General features: G+C 36.4%; 2 protein-coding genes across 2 annotated transcripts; both read right to left on the minus strand.

The window, feature by feature from the left end:
- Positions 1 to 6,943: 6,943 nt before the first annotated feature.
- LOC140169299 (uncharacterized) lies at positions 6,944 to 7,773 on the minus strand. Its single transcript, XM_072192555.1, has 2 exons — positions 7,461 to 7,773; positions 6,944 to 6,966 (listed from the first exon to the last, which is right to left on the minus strand). The coding sequence occupies exons 1-2, from the start codon at positions 7,771 to 7,773 to the stop codon at positions 6,944 to 6,946; spliced, it is 336 nt and encodes a 111-aa protein (XP_072048656.1).
- A 95-nt stretch (positions 7,774 to 7,868) lies between these two features.
- LOC140169301 (protein-tyrosine kinase 6-like) lies at positions 7,869 to 8,273 on the minus strand. Its single transcript, XM_072192556.1, has one exon. The coding sequence runs from the start codon at positions 8,271 to 8,273 to the stop codon at positions 7,869 to 7,871; it is 405 nt and encodes a 134-aa protein (XP_072048657.1).
- Between the last annotated feature and the right edge of the window lie 6,927 nt (positions 8,274 to 15,200).

Genomic DNA, 15,200 nt, shown 5'->3' on the forward strand with positions numbered 1-15,200 from the left:
AGGAGGTAGCATGTTTTGGAATTGACACCTAAAATGCCGCACATTGCGCGGCATGTAGGCCGATTGTGCAAAGTTATATTCTGACAAGTACTAATTTCCGCCCAATATTGAGAGCACAATATATATCCCCCACTTCTCTGCGCCATACATTAATTCGCCTATCGCCATTTCCCTAAATTGAATGTTTAAAAAGGTAATCACGCTTCCTTAGCATGTGCAATAAATTAGCATTAAAATTAATCTTATTCTATAGGGATTCTAGAAACACCTAGCAAGTGGCGCCACTGGCGTGGGTCTTTCAAGTTCATGAATTATGCATTAGAATATTTTCAAGCTCAGTATGTTGTATAATTAAAGATCTAATTAAAAGGACTAGCTTGCGTATGCCGTCCTGTCAACCAGACCAAAAATGCCATACTGCGCAGGTCAGCAACTAATTACGGCACGCCTTTGTCATGACGTCAGATGCAAACTAGTCTTTTTTTTTATTTCGGTCTTTAATTATAGGTTGTAGCCTCATCAGCAGCTTATCATAGAAGACAAACCGAGTATAAAACCTCTGGGACAACCGTTATGCTGTGGCAATGGGAATACACATCAAACTACAATCAAGGAAAAAAGTCCTTGGAACGCTTGGCACACTCTGTTGAAATTCCGTGCAGAATTTCTTATGTTCATGGAAATGACCTATATTGTGTTTGGGAAGAAACATGACATCTACAACAATGATTTACCCTTCCCTCTCCCCATCAAGCAATGTTGGAACACATTGGGGAACCGCTGAAGACATTGGCAGTTCTCAACATTGCACGGAGGAGAGGGGGTGACAGTTTTCCGTTATTTACACGCAAGCGTTCCAAGACTTTTTTCCTTGATTGTCTCTACCGAATGCAAAATATTTCATCTAAATTTCGTTTTTGTCTCATAACTCAAAAACGGAATGTCGTATGAGCTTCAAATTGCACACGATTTGAGAGTGGATCATATGCTTTGTAATCATAATAAAATTGTTAATAAAGAATTTGGTTTATTTAGGGAGTGGTCATTGGAAACACCCCTATGCTAAATTACTCACGTTTCTTAATCATGGCTCTAAAATGCTCTAAAATGTCGTTTTTGTCCATAACTCAAAAACAGAATGGTGTATGAGTTTCATATTGCACCAGATTTGAGAGTAGATAATATCCTTTTGAATCATAATAAAATTTTTGATAAAATTGTTGGGTTATTCAGGGAGTGGTCACTGAAAACACCTCCTATGCTAAATTACACAAGTTTCGTAATTATGCCCTCTACTGTAGTCAAATTTCGTTTTTGTCTCGTAACTCAAAAACACTACAAATACATTTATTTACAATATCACAATGTTTTGCAGCATGTTTCCAAAATATTTTCAATGTTATTAAAACTTAAAACATTTTGTACCCTTTATGATATAACCCAACATGTAAATGTTTTGTCTAAAACTTGTGTTTGCTGAGTATAGGCATATATAAATGTTTTCTGGAAAACTTGTGTATGCTGAGTATAGGCATATCCGAGCGAATCACAAAGATCATGATGTAACAATTTGAAACAACTCATTTCTGAATATTATTTCTATTAAGACACGCTTTTGCGATGAGAAAAACAAGAAAAAAAAAACACAATTGAATATACTTTTTAAAAAAAAAGACCACCACTGGGACTCGAACCATTCACATCGGTCAATAGTCAAAAGGTTATCAGTCTGAGGACTAATCCGCTACGCCACGCTGCCATTTCGCAATCGAAGTAACAAGTTTTGTTCTTTTATAGTAATCAGGTATCGGGGAAAGTGTAAACTTGTATAGAGTGCTTGCACGAAAGGTCATGAGTTCAAATCATCCTCCAGACACGCTCCATAAGATATGCTAATGCACGGAGTACAAAGAATTACTTTGATCAAAACCAGTTAAACAGGTGATTGGTATTGTACTCCGTGCATTTGCATGTCCTCTGGAGCGTGTCTTTAGGATGGTTTGAACTTTGTGATCTTCCATGCAAGCACCCTATAGTAGAAGCCTTAAAATGTATCAGTTTACCATAATGACAAAATGGTCCAAAATCGATATTTTATGTTTTTAGGCCGCATCTCACGAAGCGTCACGTTCGTTTACATTTGCTATACCAATTGAAAATGTTTTATTGCAACAGGAATGATTTAAAATTTGTTAACAGTTAAGTTTACCAATTTGAATTGAAATAAATACGCATAAACAACTCATTTCTGAATATTATTTATATTAAAATACGCTTTTGCGATGAAAAAAAAAACAAGAAAAGAAAAAAGAAAACAACAATTGAATATATACTTTTAAAAGACCACCATTGGGACTCGAACCACATCGGTCAATAGTCAAAAGGTTATCAGTCTGAGGACTAATCCGCTACGCCACGCTGCCATTTCGCAATCGAAGTAACAAGTTGTGTTCTTTTATAGGAGTCAGGTATCGTGGAAAGTGTAAACTTGTATATTAGAAATGGCAAATATATCATTTCAATTCATAATGACAAAATGGTCCAAATTTCATATATGAGATTTGAGGTGCATCTCATTAAAACATTCGTTTACATTGGTATACCAATTGAGAATGTTTTACGCGTCAAAAGAATGAAACATTGATTTCATATATGAAATTTGTCGATTTACCATTTTGAATTATGGTAAACTGATATACTTTATTTCAATTCAAAAGTTTACACTTTCCCTGATACCTGACTACTATAAAAGAACAAAACGTGTTACTTCGTTTGTGCAATGGCAGCGTGGCGTAGCGGATTAGTCCTCCGACTGTTAACCTTTTGGCTATTGACTGATGTGCATGGTTCGAGTCCCAATGGTGGTCTATATTTTTTCTTTAAGTGTATTAAATTGTTGTCAGTGACCAATTCCTAAATAACTCAACATTTTTATCAACAATTTTATTATGATTCAAAAGGATATTATCTACTCTCTAATCGTGTGCAATATGAAGCTCATACAACATTCTGTTTTTGAGTTATGGACAAAAACGACTTTTTAGAGCAGTTTAGAGCCATAATTATGAAACGTGTGTAATTTAGCATATGGGGTGTTTTCGGTGACCACTCCCTAAGTAAACAAAATTCGTTATCAACAATTTTATTATGATTGCAAAGTATATAACCCACTCTCAAATCGTGTGAAATTTGAAGCTCATACGACATTCCGTTTTTGAGTTATGAGACAAAACGAAATTTAGATGAAATATTTTGCATTCGGTAGAGACAATCAAGGAAAAAGTCCTTGGAACGCTTGGCACACTCTGTTGAAATTCCGTGCAGAATTTCTTATGTTCATGGAAATGACCTATATTGTGTTTGGGAAGAAACATGACATCTACAACAATGATTTACCTTCCCTCTCCCCATCAAGCAATGTTGGAACACATTGGGGAACCGCTGAAGACATTGGCAGTTCTCAACATTGCACGGGGGAGAGGGGGTGACAGTTTTCCGTTATTTACACGCAAGCGTTCCAAGACTTTTTTCCTTGATTGTAGGTTTAATTTCATGATTACATGAAACCTGATTGTCAATGCAAAAACTTTGGCTGGAGAAGTTGAAGCTGACGTCTATGGTGACACTTTGGATTGTTTTGTGCAAAATTGGAGGTATTTTTATACCGTTTAATACGCGGCGAGTCAGCAGACCGATTGGCATGCATGCCTAGCCAGGCCTGGCCAGATGAACTTACAAATTTATATGTTCGACTAGGCACAATCATCGTATCTATACATCATAATAATAGTTCATACACGCTGGACAACAGGAAGAATGTTTATAACTTACAATTCATGATTCAGTACAATCATGTTACTTTTATCTTGAACTTGGAAGAAACTGATTTCAATACCAATTTCAATATTGCAAACTCAGGACCATCAGTGACCATACATGGCACTAAACAGTGAGATCCGTGCCGGTTTACAATTACGATTTATACGTACAAGCAAATTGCTATCACAATTCATGAACTACATGACTAGACCCAGGCGGCGAGTGGCATGATCGAGCCGGCAACCTGTGAAACCGCCCGGCCGTATGGCATTTTCCATATACTCGGTTAGTTTTGTGGGGTTCATTATCGAACCCAACGGTTTTAGCTTGTATTTGTATTATTTATTACCTATTTGTTTGTGATATTTCAAGCGTTTTAAAATTTCAAAATAATCCCATTCAATTACACGGTTGACGATGAAAATTTACTGAATTTAGAGAATGCACGACGACCACCACCTGACTAGCCCCAGGAAATAGCATGCATGCATGACTAGAAAGTAGAATGGATTATTTATTTCTGTTCATCTTGATATCAACATTTAAATGGTAAGTTCATGAGTTTGACCTCAATTAAAATACAAAACAAAACCCGTGTCAAATCTACATTGTAATATGTCGCAAAATTATGTGTATAGTGCATGACTGAGTGCATGATGCTAGCATGACTAGTCTAGAGCTAGGCCCGGGGCTAGTCCTTTACTAGCCCTTGGCAGTTGGCAGTTTGACCTGCACTTGGGTTAGGTAAATCTCTGACTAAAATCCAAAGTTCTTTTCAGCCACTTCCCATCATACCGTCACATACAAAATGACATACAAACCGTAGCCTATCGTAATACTAATCATGGCGTGTCCGTCCGTCCGTCCCTCTGTCCGCGCGCTATCGCGTGCGCGTGTGGCTCGCTAACGCGTGCTTGCGGTACGTATCGCGTGCGCGCGGTGTGCTATCGCATAGTGCGCGGAGTACCGACGGGCGCAGTGCGAGCATCGGAAAGCATTACAGTGTGGTTAATCGTGCAGGTGAATCTCATCGGATCAATAGGCCTATTTTCAACACATTATTTCAAAACAGCACACGTGCAGAACATGAACATGTTTCCAGGGTGCAATATTTTTTTCCATAGTTAAACCCCAACCTGTTACCCGTTGATTATTGTGTCAAATTGGGTCTTGATCATTGATAGATGTATATCATAGTACTTTAAAAGGTCAGGGCAAGTAGGCCTATATGGGTAACGGGTGTTGGGTAATTAGAGATAGTCACAAGAACCACCCAACCCGAGAACCGCGAAATCTAGTTTATTATAGTATAGGCCTATAGTATAAATTTCAGTACTTAACTCCCATCATACCATTACACATGGGGACAGAGAGAGAGAGTGAGGGAGTCCCTTTTGAAAAAAAATTGCTCGACCATAAGCCTACAGCCCTACACTCAATCCATGACCCTCCATGCTCCATCAAACTCGGCTCTATGCACTACATGTCCCATGCAAAGCAGTTGGATGGGTACAGGGCGTTAGTCCGACACGCTGCTAGTCCGACACTCTGCTAGTCCGACCCGCTGCTATAGTCCAAATCTAAAATACACTCTGCCAGTCCGACACGCCTCTACTCCGAAAATGAAAAACTCTGCGCTAGTCCGAAACTGAAAACCACTGCGCTTGTCCGAATCTGAAATACACTGCACCAGTCCGACACACCGCAAGTCCAAACCTACAATATGCTCTGCCAGTCCGACACGGCGCTAGTCCGAAAATGAAAAACACTGCACCAGTCCGAAATGGAAAACCACTGTCCTAGTCCGAATCTGGAAAACACTCCTCCGACACAGCGCTAGTCCAAATCTAAAAAAACCATTCTGCCAGTCCGAAACTGAAAACCACTGCCCTAGTCCGAATTTGCAAAACATGGCGCTATTCCGAATCTGAATTCGGACTAGCGCCGTGTTTTTCAGATTCGGACCAGCGCTGTGATTTTCAGATTCGGACTACCGTTTTGTATTTCTGCAGTTTCAGACTAGCGCAGTTTCGGACTGACGAAGTGTTTTCCAGACTCGGACTAGCGCAGTGTATTTCGGATTCGGACTAGGGGCGTGTCGGACTTGTGCAGTGGTGTTCAAATTTGCCAAAGGCATCCATGGGTTTTATATCATATTTTGTAGCCTATCTGAAAGTTTTACTTTGCATAATTCTTGCATATATTTATTTTGGTAATCGAATATCCAATTAAAATAAAATGTTCAGTCTTGTATTAGGAGAGAATGGACTCACACATTTCAATCAGACAAAAATCTATAGGCTATCCAATAGCATTACCTTAAAGCTAGCATTATAAGTATCTCCTAAACTAATAACAAAAGGTGCCCACTGGTAGTTAAAGACATTTCTTGTTTTGATAGTGTGAGCAAATGTGTTGTTTAAGGGCAGTATATAATTGCTGAAAACATCTTATGCAAAACATTAATGAAGGCTTACTTGAAAAGGGTATGATTTCAGACTTGATTTGAAAATACTTGTTTAGGGTGGGGAAAACATGACAAAATACTTGTTTAGGGTATTCTGAGATCGAAGGATAATTACTTGTTTAGGGTCCATTTTGAAAGTCCATACATGAGCATGGTGTCCACCTTGTAATGGCAGTGGCCCCCGGGCAGTTTTCAGGCAAATGCCTGATTTCCTACTTTTTGTAGCTCCATTTCTGCACTTTTATTTATTTTCAGTCCGTTTAGAGGCTTTATAGCTCAAATTTGCGTGCATTTTCTGGCTTTTCCTGCAAATGGTTACTTCAGGCCACTGGCATCCCTGCGCACATGAGGACTGGTGTATTTTGTAATGTCAGATAGGACCTGTCATGGTCCCCTACACACTGAACAAGTGCTAACCTGACCAGGAATTATGGCAAGGGGCTGACCCATAGCCAGGATTTATTTTGGAGTACTGGACAATGAAAATGTGGAGCTTTAATATCAGGAAAAATTCAACTTGCATCAAAAAAGTGAACTTATGTTTTCTTTTTTTTTAAGTAGATCCTCTGTTAATTTTTCTTTTCAACTTTTGGGAACTTTTTAACAAAATAATTGGACCTTTTGGTAGGAGGCCTAATTGCAACCACCCCCTCCTGGCTATGAGCCTGGGGCTGCACAACCTGGAGTGTTGAAACAAAAATATATTGAGATATTTTCACTTTTTATATGATCTAGAAATTATACAGAATTCTGTGTGAAAATATTCAGAATGCAATTTAGTGTATCTGAGCTGATGTGTCCCACAAAAAATACTGTGCAAAGGTGGGGTGTCCAATCCCTTAAAGGAGTATGGTACATCACATGATGTATTCCGACCTATAGTTTGTGATGGTATTTCAATCACTTTTATGATCCAGAAGTTACATGAGATTTTGAAGGCCCCAGAATTCTATGTGATGAATAAATGGTTAATTAATCCATTTTAGACATGTTTTGTCTTACAAAATTCAAGCGAAGCATCTTTCATCTCTACTATTTCATGGGGTACTGACTGACACATCATTTTTCAAAGAAAAAGTGAATCTGATGTGTGGATAAGATTGTTAATTGGACCATCCTACTTTAAAGGAGGTTCAAGTTTATATTTTATATATTTTAAGTTTTATCTACTTACCATCTTCTGCAAGATTTTCTCCCACCAATGTGGTTCTGTATTCATGGGACACGCTTCTCAGAATTTCCAAACTCTCTGGTCTCTGGGTGCGATCTTGATGCCAGCATCTCGTCATCAGCTGTTTCAGGAATTGGGGGCAATCATCAGGAATCTTGGGACGCAGGCCGTTTACACTAACTTGGAAGATCACAGTCTCAGCTTGCATGCCTTTGTATGGTATTTCACATGATACCATTTCCCAAACAATGACTCCAAAAGCAAATATATCAGCTTTTGGTGACAGTTGCAAATCAGTAAACCTCTCTGGCGCCATCCATCTTGCACTTCCTTTTGTGCTTTCTGTCGTCTTTGTACTAGTAAGTTCTTTTGCGATACCGAAGTCACAAATCTTTAAGACATCATCAGCTGTTAAATGCAATTGTGCGATTTCAAATCGCGATGTGCCACATCATGTTTCTTAAGGTAGTTAACTCCGCGAGCTAAGTGAAAGATCCATCGATGAAGAAGATGTTCTGGAAGTTTGTCTTTATCTTTGAGATAATCATAAAGGGATCCTTTGGCAGCAAATTCAGTTACAATAACTACATGTTCCTTCTCCAGGACTGTATCATAATACTTGACAATATTCTTGTGATCTAGTCTCTTGAGGAATTCAATCTCACTTTTTTGCTGGGCTGTCAGTTGTCCATCAAATCTAATCTTCTTTGCGGCTGCTTCTATTGTCCCAAATTCTTTGGATTTCCAAGTGACCCTGAAGACTTCCCCACTGGCTCCGCTACCTAGGCGCTCATGATAGGTCAAATTTGCACCCATATGGGCTTAAATCTAGTTCTGAAAGAAAAGATAAGTATATTTTGTTATTAATTTTGAGGGGAAAAATCAATAATAGTATGTTCCAAAAGTTGTCAAAATCATAAGATATTGATTGGCCAAAAGTAACACATTGCTTGATCACTAGGCATATTACATGTATACAACTTTGTTTTTTGTGTTAATTAAACTTCCTTACATACATATCATAACAAAAGAAGAAGAGAAGATGTGTGATTCTTTTAATAAAAATCATTAGATATTATGAGCTAAAACTTACCATAAAAATCAAGCTGCCAAGTTTGTGTCGTGGTCATAATTTGTTGTGGGAAAAAAATTTTCGGTATAAATAACTTGGGTTGTAATCAAATTGGGCTATTCCAGTTTGTATCCGTATTACCCTGTATAGAAGACATGACCTTAATCTTTCACATGGGGAGTCTAAATTTCAAATGGGGCTACCCGAATGTAGGGATTTCAAATGAAATAGCCCATTGGACAGTTTGGACCTTGATCAATACCAGTTTTGTGACTTTAGGCGTCGAAGTAGCATTGAACATGAACACAAGAGTTTGTTCACTTGACTTTGGTAGCTTTTGGTGGTTTATATATATAGATAATGTTTACCCTGCTTGAAATTTGTGGAATCATGTTCAATCAAAACAATTTATCTTGTCAGAGTGAGATAAGTGGTGATTACAAGTTTTGTACAATTGAAGAGATAAATAAAAATTCCTTTAAAAGGAATAGGGCGAGCAAATGAAAAATTGTCAAGAGAAATGAAAGAATGTGTAACCCTTCACAATTAAAAACAGGGAAATATGACACAACATTGATTTCCAATGGAGGAATAACACAAAACTTATAAACAAAGTTAAAAGAGTTTTTTTTAACTTTATACGTTTATGTTATTCCCCCATTGGAGGTTGTGTCATATGCTTGATTTTGATCTTATCCATTGCTTATCCTTTGGTTCCCTGCTGGTCAGTTGGAACAGATTTTCCCTGTTTTTGTGGCGCCCTCTACGGAGGCGCGCCACAATATAGGCATGGACTTTGTGAAAAGCTTCTAATTTCACTCTTGCTAGATTGACTTCGCAATTGTTTTGCTAAAATTATGCCCAGCTCAGAAATAAAACCACAATTTGCTTGGATTTTATTTTATTATTGTTTTCTGATATGCACGGGATAAAATGGTGAGCGTATATTCTTTGTTTAAAATACAAAATTAGGATTTATAAAAACACCAAATAAATCCTGACCTTTGTATGTGTTCAACCAGTTTACCGTGTGCCTTAGAACCCGATAGACGGTGACATTTGACCATACACTAGGATCCACAACATGCTCATCTATCATGGGAACAGTTCTTAAACCCTAATACATTTGTACATTCATCCTTGGAAGATTTGGGTAAACAAACTCTACTCTGCAACTTGAGGTCAAATTTTGCACTATGATTATGTAATTGAGGTTATTGGACTATGCCATTGGGATGAGACTCTTGTGGTCCATAGTACCCAGTAATGTTTGCTTAATTAGATGTTATCTTAATTAGAGCTCTAGTAGGCCAAAGGTTATTATTTGCATGGTATAATTGACTTGGAACGTTTGTTTGCTAGGAGATGTCAGAGTCAGGATGTAGGTATCATTATGCCTCAAATCACAAATTATTGTAAGATTAGTGCAGAGTAGGTTAGATATGAAAATGGAAAGTTACAACAAATGACTATACACCTGATTTGTGAACTGTGTCTTTTTGAAAGACTCTTCCTGTTTATCCTTCATCTCTATTTGATTTTCAATGTTTTAGCAAGTAGATGATGTATATGTATCACAGACGTTATACATTTATAAAAACTTAACGTTTTCTATTGGTCAACATAGGCGTAGATCCCGGGTGGTTTGCCAGGGGAGCTTACATATTTGTGTCTTCTATACTATTCATCATATACCCCTGCATAACGAAATTTAACAATATTCAATATCCAAAGCAAGATCCTCACTATAATAGGTCCCAAAAACAGAATTTTTCCCCACCCCACATAATCGCAAATTGACACGAAAGCTTCATTCCCATTTATTTCATCCAAAACGGTCCTGTCATACATCTTCCCCAATCAAACACATTTCTCTTGCATTTGATCATTTCCTACTCTTCCTAAAAAATCATTATAATACCAAATCTACACATCATGGAATTCACCATATCACGTCCAAGCACTGTTCATCATATACCCCTGCATAACGAAATTCAACAATATTCAATATCCAAAGCAATATCCTCACTACAATAGGTCCCCAAAACAGAAATCCCCCACCCCACATAATCGCAAATTGACACAAAACTCAAAAGCTTCATTCCCATTAATTTCATCCAAAACGGTCCTGTCATACACCTTCCCCAATCAAACACATTTCTCTTGCATTTGATCATCTTCTACTCTTCCCTAGAAAAATCATTATAATACCAAATCTACACACCATGGAATTCACCATATCACGTCCAAGTTCACATTGGGCGCCACATTCCTTTTTTAAAGGAATTTTTATTATATTAACCCTTCACATCATAACAGAAGACGTTTTATGTTAACATTTTATATAAAACATTGTTATAAAACTTAGATAATAGTTATTTAAAACATTTTCGTAAGCATACCTAGAGTTTTTGGGCGCCCTCTACGGAGGCGGCCCACAATATAGGCATGAGTTTGTGAGAAGCTTCTAATTTCACTCTTACTAGATTTACTCCGCAATTGTTTTGCTAAAATTATGCCTTGCTCAGAAATAAAACCACAATATGCTTGGATTTTATTTTATTATTGTTTTCTGTTATGCACAGGATAAAATGGTGTGCGTATATTCTTTGTTTAAAAGACAAAATTAATGGATTTGTATAAACACCAAATAATTCGAGACCTTTGACCTTTGTAACCACTTTGACCTTTGTAACCAATTTACCGCCTCTTAGAACCCGATAGACGGTGACCAACACTATGGACTACAATAGCCTAATCTGAATGGCATAGTCCAATAACCTCAAATAAACAATCATAGTGCAAAATTTGACCTAACTTGCAGAGTATGAGTTTTTGTACCCAAAGTTTCAAAGTCAGGCATCTTATCAAGATCAAGATAGTGATAGTGAAATAACAATTAACATGCTTATCTTACCAAGGTCTTATCTATCTGCATGGGGTAATTGGAAATTATGGTGTAGCCTATTTGTTTTAAGGATGAAACAACTGGCTCCTTTTGCATGGAAATTAGAACAAATTACTATACAAGCTGTATCAAAAAGTTTGGTACCCAGCAGTTTTGATAGTAATTGAAAAGCCTGGTTCTTCCAAATGCAATATCGGGTCCCCCTTAAAATGATAAAATGATCAGACCATAAATCTTTTGTGACTGTTTATGACATTAATCAACAAATTATGCGGATCCTAGATGTGTCGAGGATGTTATGTTTATGAACAAAACGTTACGCTTGTATTTTCAACATTGTTAATCATTGCTACGTGTATGTTAACAAATGAAAGTTCTGTAATTATTTTAATTCTTCAATGCTAAGTTAGTAAGTATTCTTTTGGATATCATCAAATTGTAAATCTCTAGTCAGATTTTCAGTGTGTTAACAACTATGTATCAAAGATGTTACGTTCATGTACAAAACATTAACGTTCTTATCTTGTAAACATTGTATACCCATATAGCTACTTTTGAAGAATGAATGTTCTGTAATTGTCTTTTATCCTTCAAATTTTGATCATCTTCTACTCTTCCCTAGAAAAAATCATTATGATACCAAATCCCCGGGACCAAATCTAAACACCATGCCATGGAATTCACCATCACGTCCAAGCTCACATAATTTGGGCGCCCCATTCCTTTTTTAAAGGAATTTTGATTTTTATCATCAGATAGAAGGACTTCTTCTCTCGAGACAACAGGGCTGGGGTATCTTTCCATATCAGAGTTTCAAAATCTGTCATATCAATTTCCTCAATATGTTGTTTTGATACAACTTATGAGGGGGAAAGTTTGATTTTACAATATTTCGATATTATTTTTGAACTTTGTAACTTTATCATGATTAACATAACTGTATTTCAAAGTGTCAAACTATATCATTATTTTGTCCCAACAAATATAATCCAGGGAATAAAATATTCATTCATATGTTTATTTATTTTATTCAACCTGGGCCATTTCTACTGGTGCTACATACATGCAGAACAGCGCTAGGCTACACATGCATTCTAATAATTTTTCTACAATACATTATACAAGCATCAGCAAGCACAATATGCCACAAGATTTGAAAAGTAAATAGCCTATGTACACACTGAACATAATGCACATACAAGCTGTAAAGTACATACTGAAGCTGTCAGTATAAAATGATATATATGACCTTCACGATGCTATTGATTTAGCCCAAAGATTAGGAAAACTAGCAAAACTGGAGAACTGGCACTGTTCAAATAAAAACATCTGCAAATCTTGCTGCAATTTCCAAATAGTATTTCTATTACTTAAATAATTATTTTTGTTATTTCTTTTAATACAAACACATTACTGCCTATGATGACTTTATCGTATTACTTAAATATCAAAATCAAGTAATAATTACAAAACTCGCCGTAAACTATCACCTCTGTGTGTTTTTGGGTATATAACCAGCACGAATATAACCAGCATGCGATTTTTCAGCTGATCAGCTGAATTCAGCTTTTTTGACTATTCAAATTTACACATTTTTATTTATTTTCAGCCCAATTTTGTGTCTTTTTTACCAATTTCACACTGTTTTTCAGTATTTTTTGTTATACTACAGCTTTTTTCAAGCAATTAAGCCACTCTCATGCCTGATAAATGGACATAAAACTATAGATTATAGTTATATCAACAGGATCTCAAAAACATTTAAAAGAAGCAGGCTTTTCAATAAACTTCAAAACTGATGGGTACCAATTATTTTGATATACACGGTATACTGTCAGGTTAGGGTAGTGGTCTTCTGACTTGCTTAAGGAATCGGATAATTACATTTTCACAGTATTTTTTTGTGGGAGCTGAGAGTACATCAGATATATCAAATTGCATTCTGAAAATGGGGAATGTCCTGATATCAAAAATTTTTTGATTTTTGAAATTTACGATATAATACAAATTTTATGACAAATTATTCAAATTTGGTATTTTTTTAATTTTTAAAATTTAACAGTCCTCAAAGTAAACTTTATAAATCTAATATACATTTAAAATAGACTTGCTGATTTAAAGCATTATTTACAACGTTGTTTCATGCAGGCCAGCCAAAGCCGACCTACACTCATCAATCAGAATATGCTATTCACTGGAAACTGATTATGATGCTCCGATTTCTAGCGCGGAGCACTCACGCCGTTAAGAGTGAGAGCGAAACGCGTGGCCAAGCACGTGGATCTAGTGCTAGATATTCAGACAATTCAGTTGGCATAAATTTACAGTCAAAATGGTTAGATAACATTATTTAAGCAGGTAATCCAAGTACATGATGGCAGTCAATACTTGACATATTGCTGTAGTTGATCAAGAGATACTTCTTCCTGTGCAGTAAAGAGAGAAGAGGCTTAAATATGATGAAGTATTTTTACTCTAGACAAAGTCTGCATAGTTTGTTGGTAGTTGAATAGGCCTTAGCCTGACTAATTAATTTCCATTCAGTTGAATAAGGTATTTTCTTATCCTTCAATTTAATTGATATATTGCTTTGTCAACAGCTTGCCGACGTCAGATCTTGAGATTTGACAATTGTCAGCAATGAAAGTTGTACTCGACAACAGCCCTTGGTGCTGATGTTAGATAAAGTGGACATTTTGGTGCAAGACCCCCCCCCCCCCAAGAAAGTAGATTAAGCATGATCAAATTTTAACAAAAAACCTTAAGCATTTAAGAATGGTTGACTTTTTATGTGCAACAGCTTCCAAGAAGTTGTAAAAAGTTTTCTTCAAAATACCATTTTGCAGGTGTTTGGATGGATGCACTCATTGACTTTACTCTTAGAGTTTGGTTTGTCTTGAAAATGGTGGGTTTATATTATGTTCTTTTAAATCTCATTACAGTTCTGACGTCTTATTACTTACCAACTGGGCTTCATCGATACCAGAGCCTTATGTTATTCTACAACATCAGGATATTTGAATGATACTTTGGATCAGAGAAGTATGTGGTAAGTTTAAATTTTGATCCACCTTAAAGGAAGGTGACCTGATAATATTTGGAAAATCAAATTCTTTAAAACTTATGTGTAACATAAACTGTTGTCCCTTTCAAGCATTCATGAAAAAAGATCATGTAAATGTTCATTGTAAACGCGACTAAATCTTCATGGAATTACTGACATTTAATACAGTGTAAAACTGGTAGTCTACAGTGTTTTTATTAATGATAATCATCATGATCATGTAATAAATTGATATCAAATAAAAGATCCTATTTTTCTCATTAAGATACTGAAATTAGGAGTTCCAAATCGGTGTATTTCCAAAGATATCATCAAAAACTGCTTAATTTGTCAAAATGTGGTATACCATATTTGAGACTAATTTGGCAGTTTTTTGACGATTTCTTCATTAATGTACCGATTTGGAATGCCTAATTTCAATATGTTAATGAGAAAAATATGAGCTTTCACCTGATACCAAAATCTACATTTTGATAGGGTAAAGTTGGGGATGAGGCTGTCAATCAGGTCACCCATCTTTAAGCAGTGTCTTGGCTACATACTATAAAGATTCACCTAATGGTGCACTTGGACTCCTTTGCCTTGGGGGTAAATTTCATGTGCAAATAGAAAGCTCCCTCCTCTGAAATCCTAACAAGAATAAGGTTCTGTGCCCTTATTTGCTGGTGGGGATTTTACAGGAGGGTACTTTTAGTTTGT

Source organism: Amphiura filiformis, chromosome 14 (genome assembly GCF_039555335.1).
Source record: "Amphiura filiformis chromosome 14, Afil_fr2py, whole genome shotgun sequence".
Classification (NCBI taxonomy): domain Eukaryota; kingdom Metazoa; phylum Echinodermata; class Ophiuroidea; order Amphilepidida; family Amphiuridae; genus Amphiura; species Amphiura filiformis.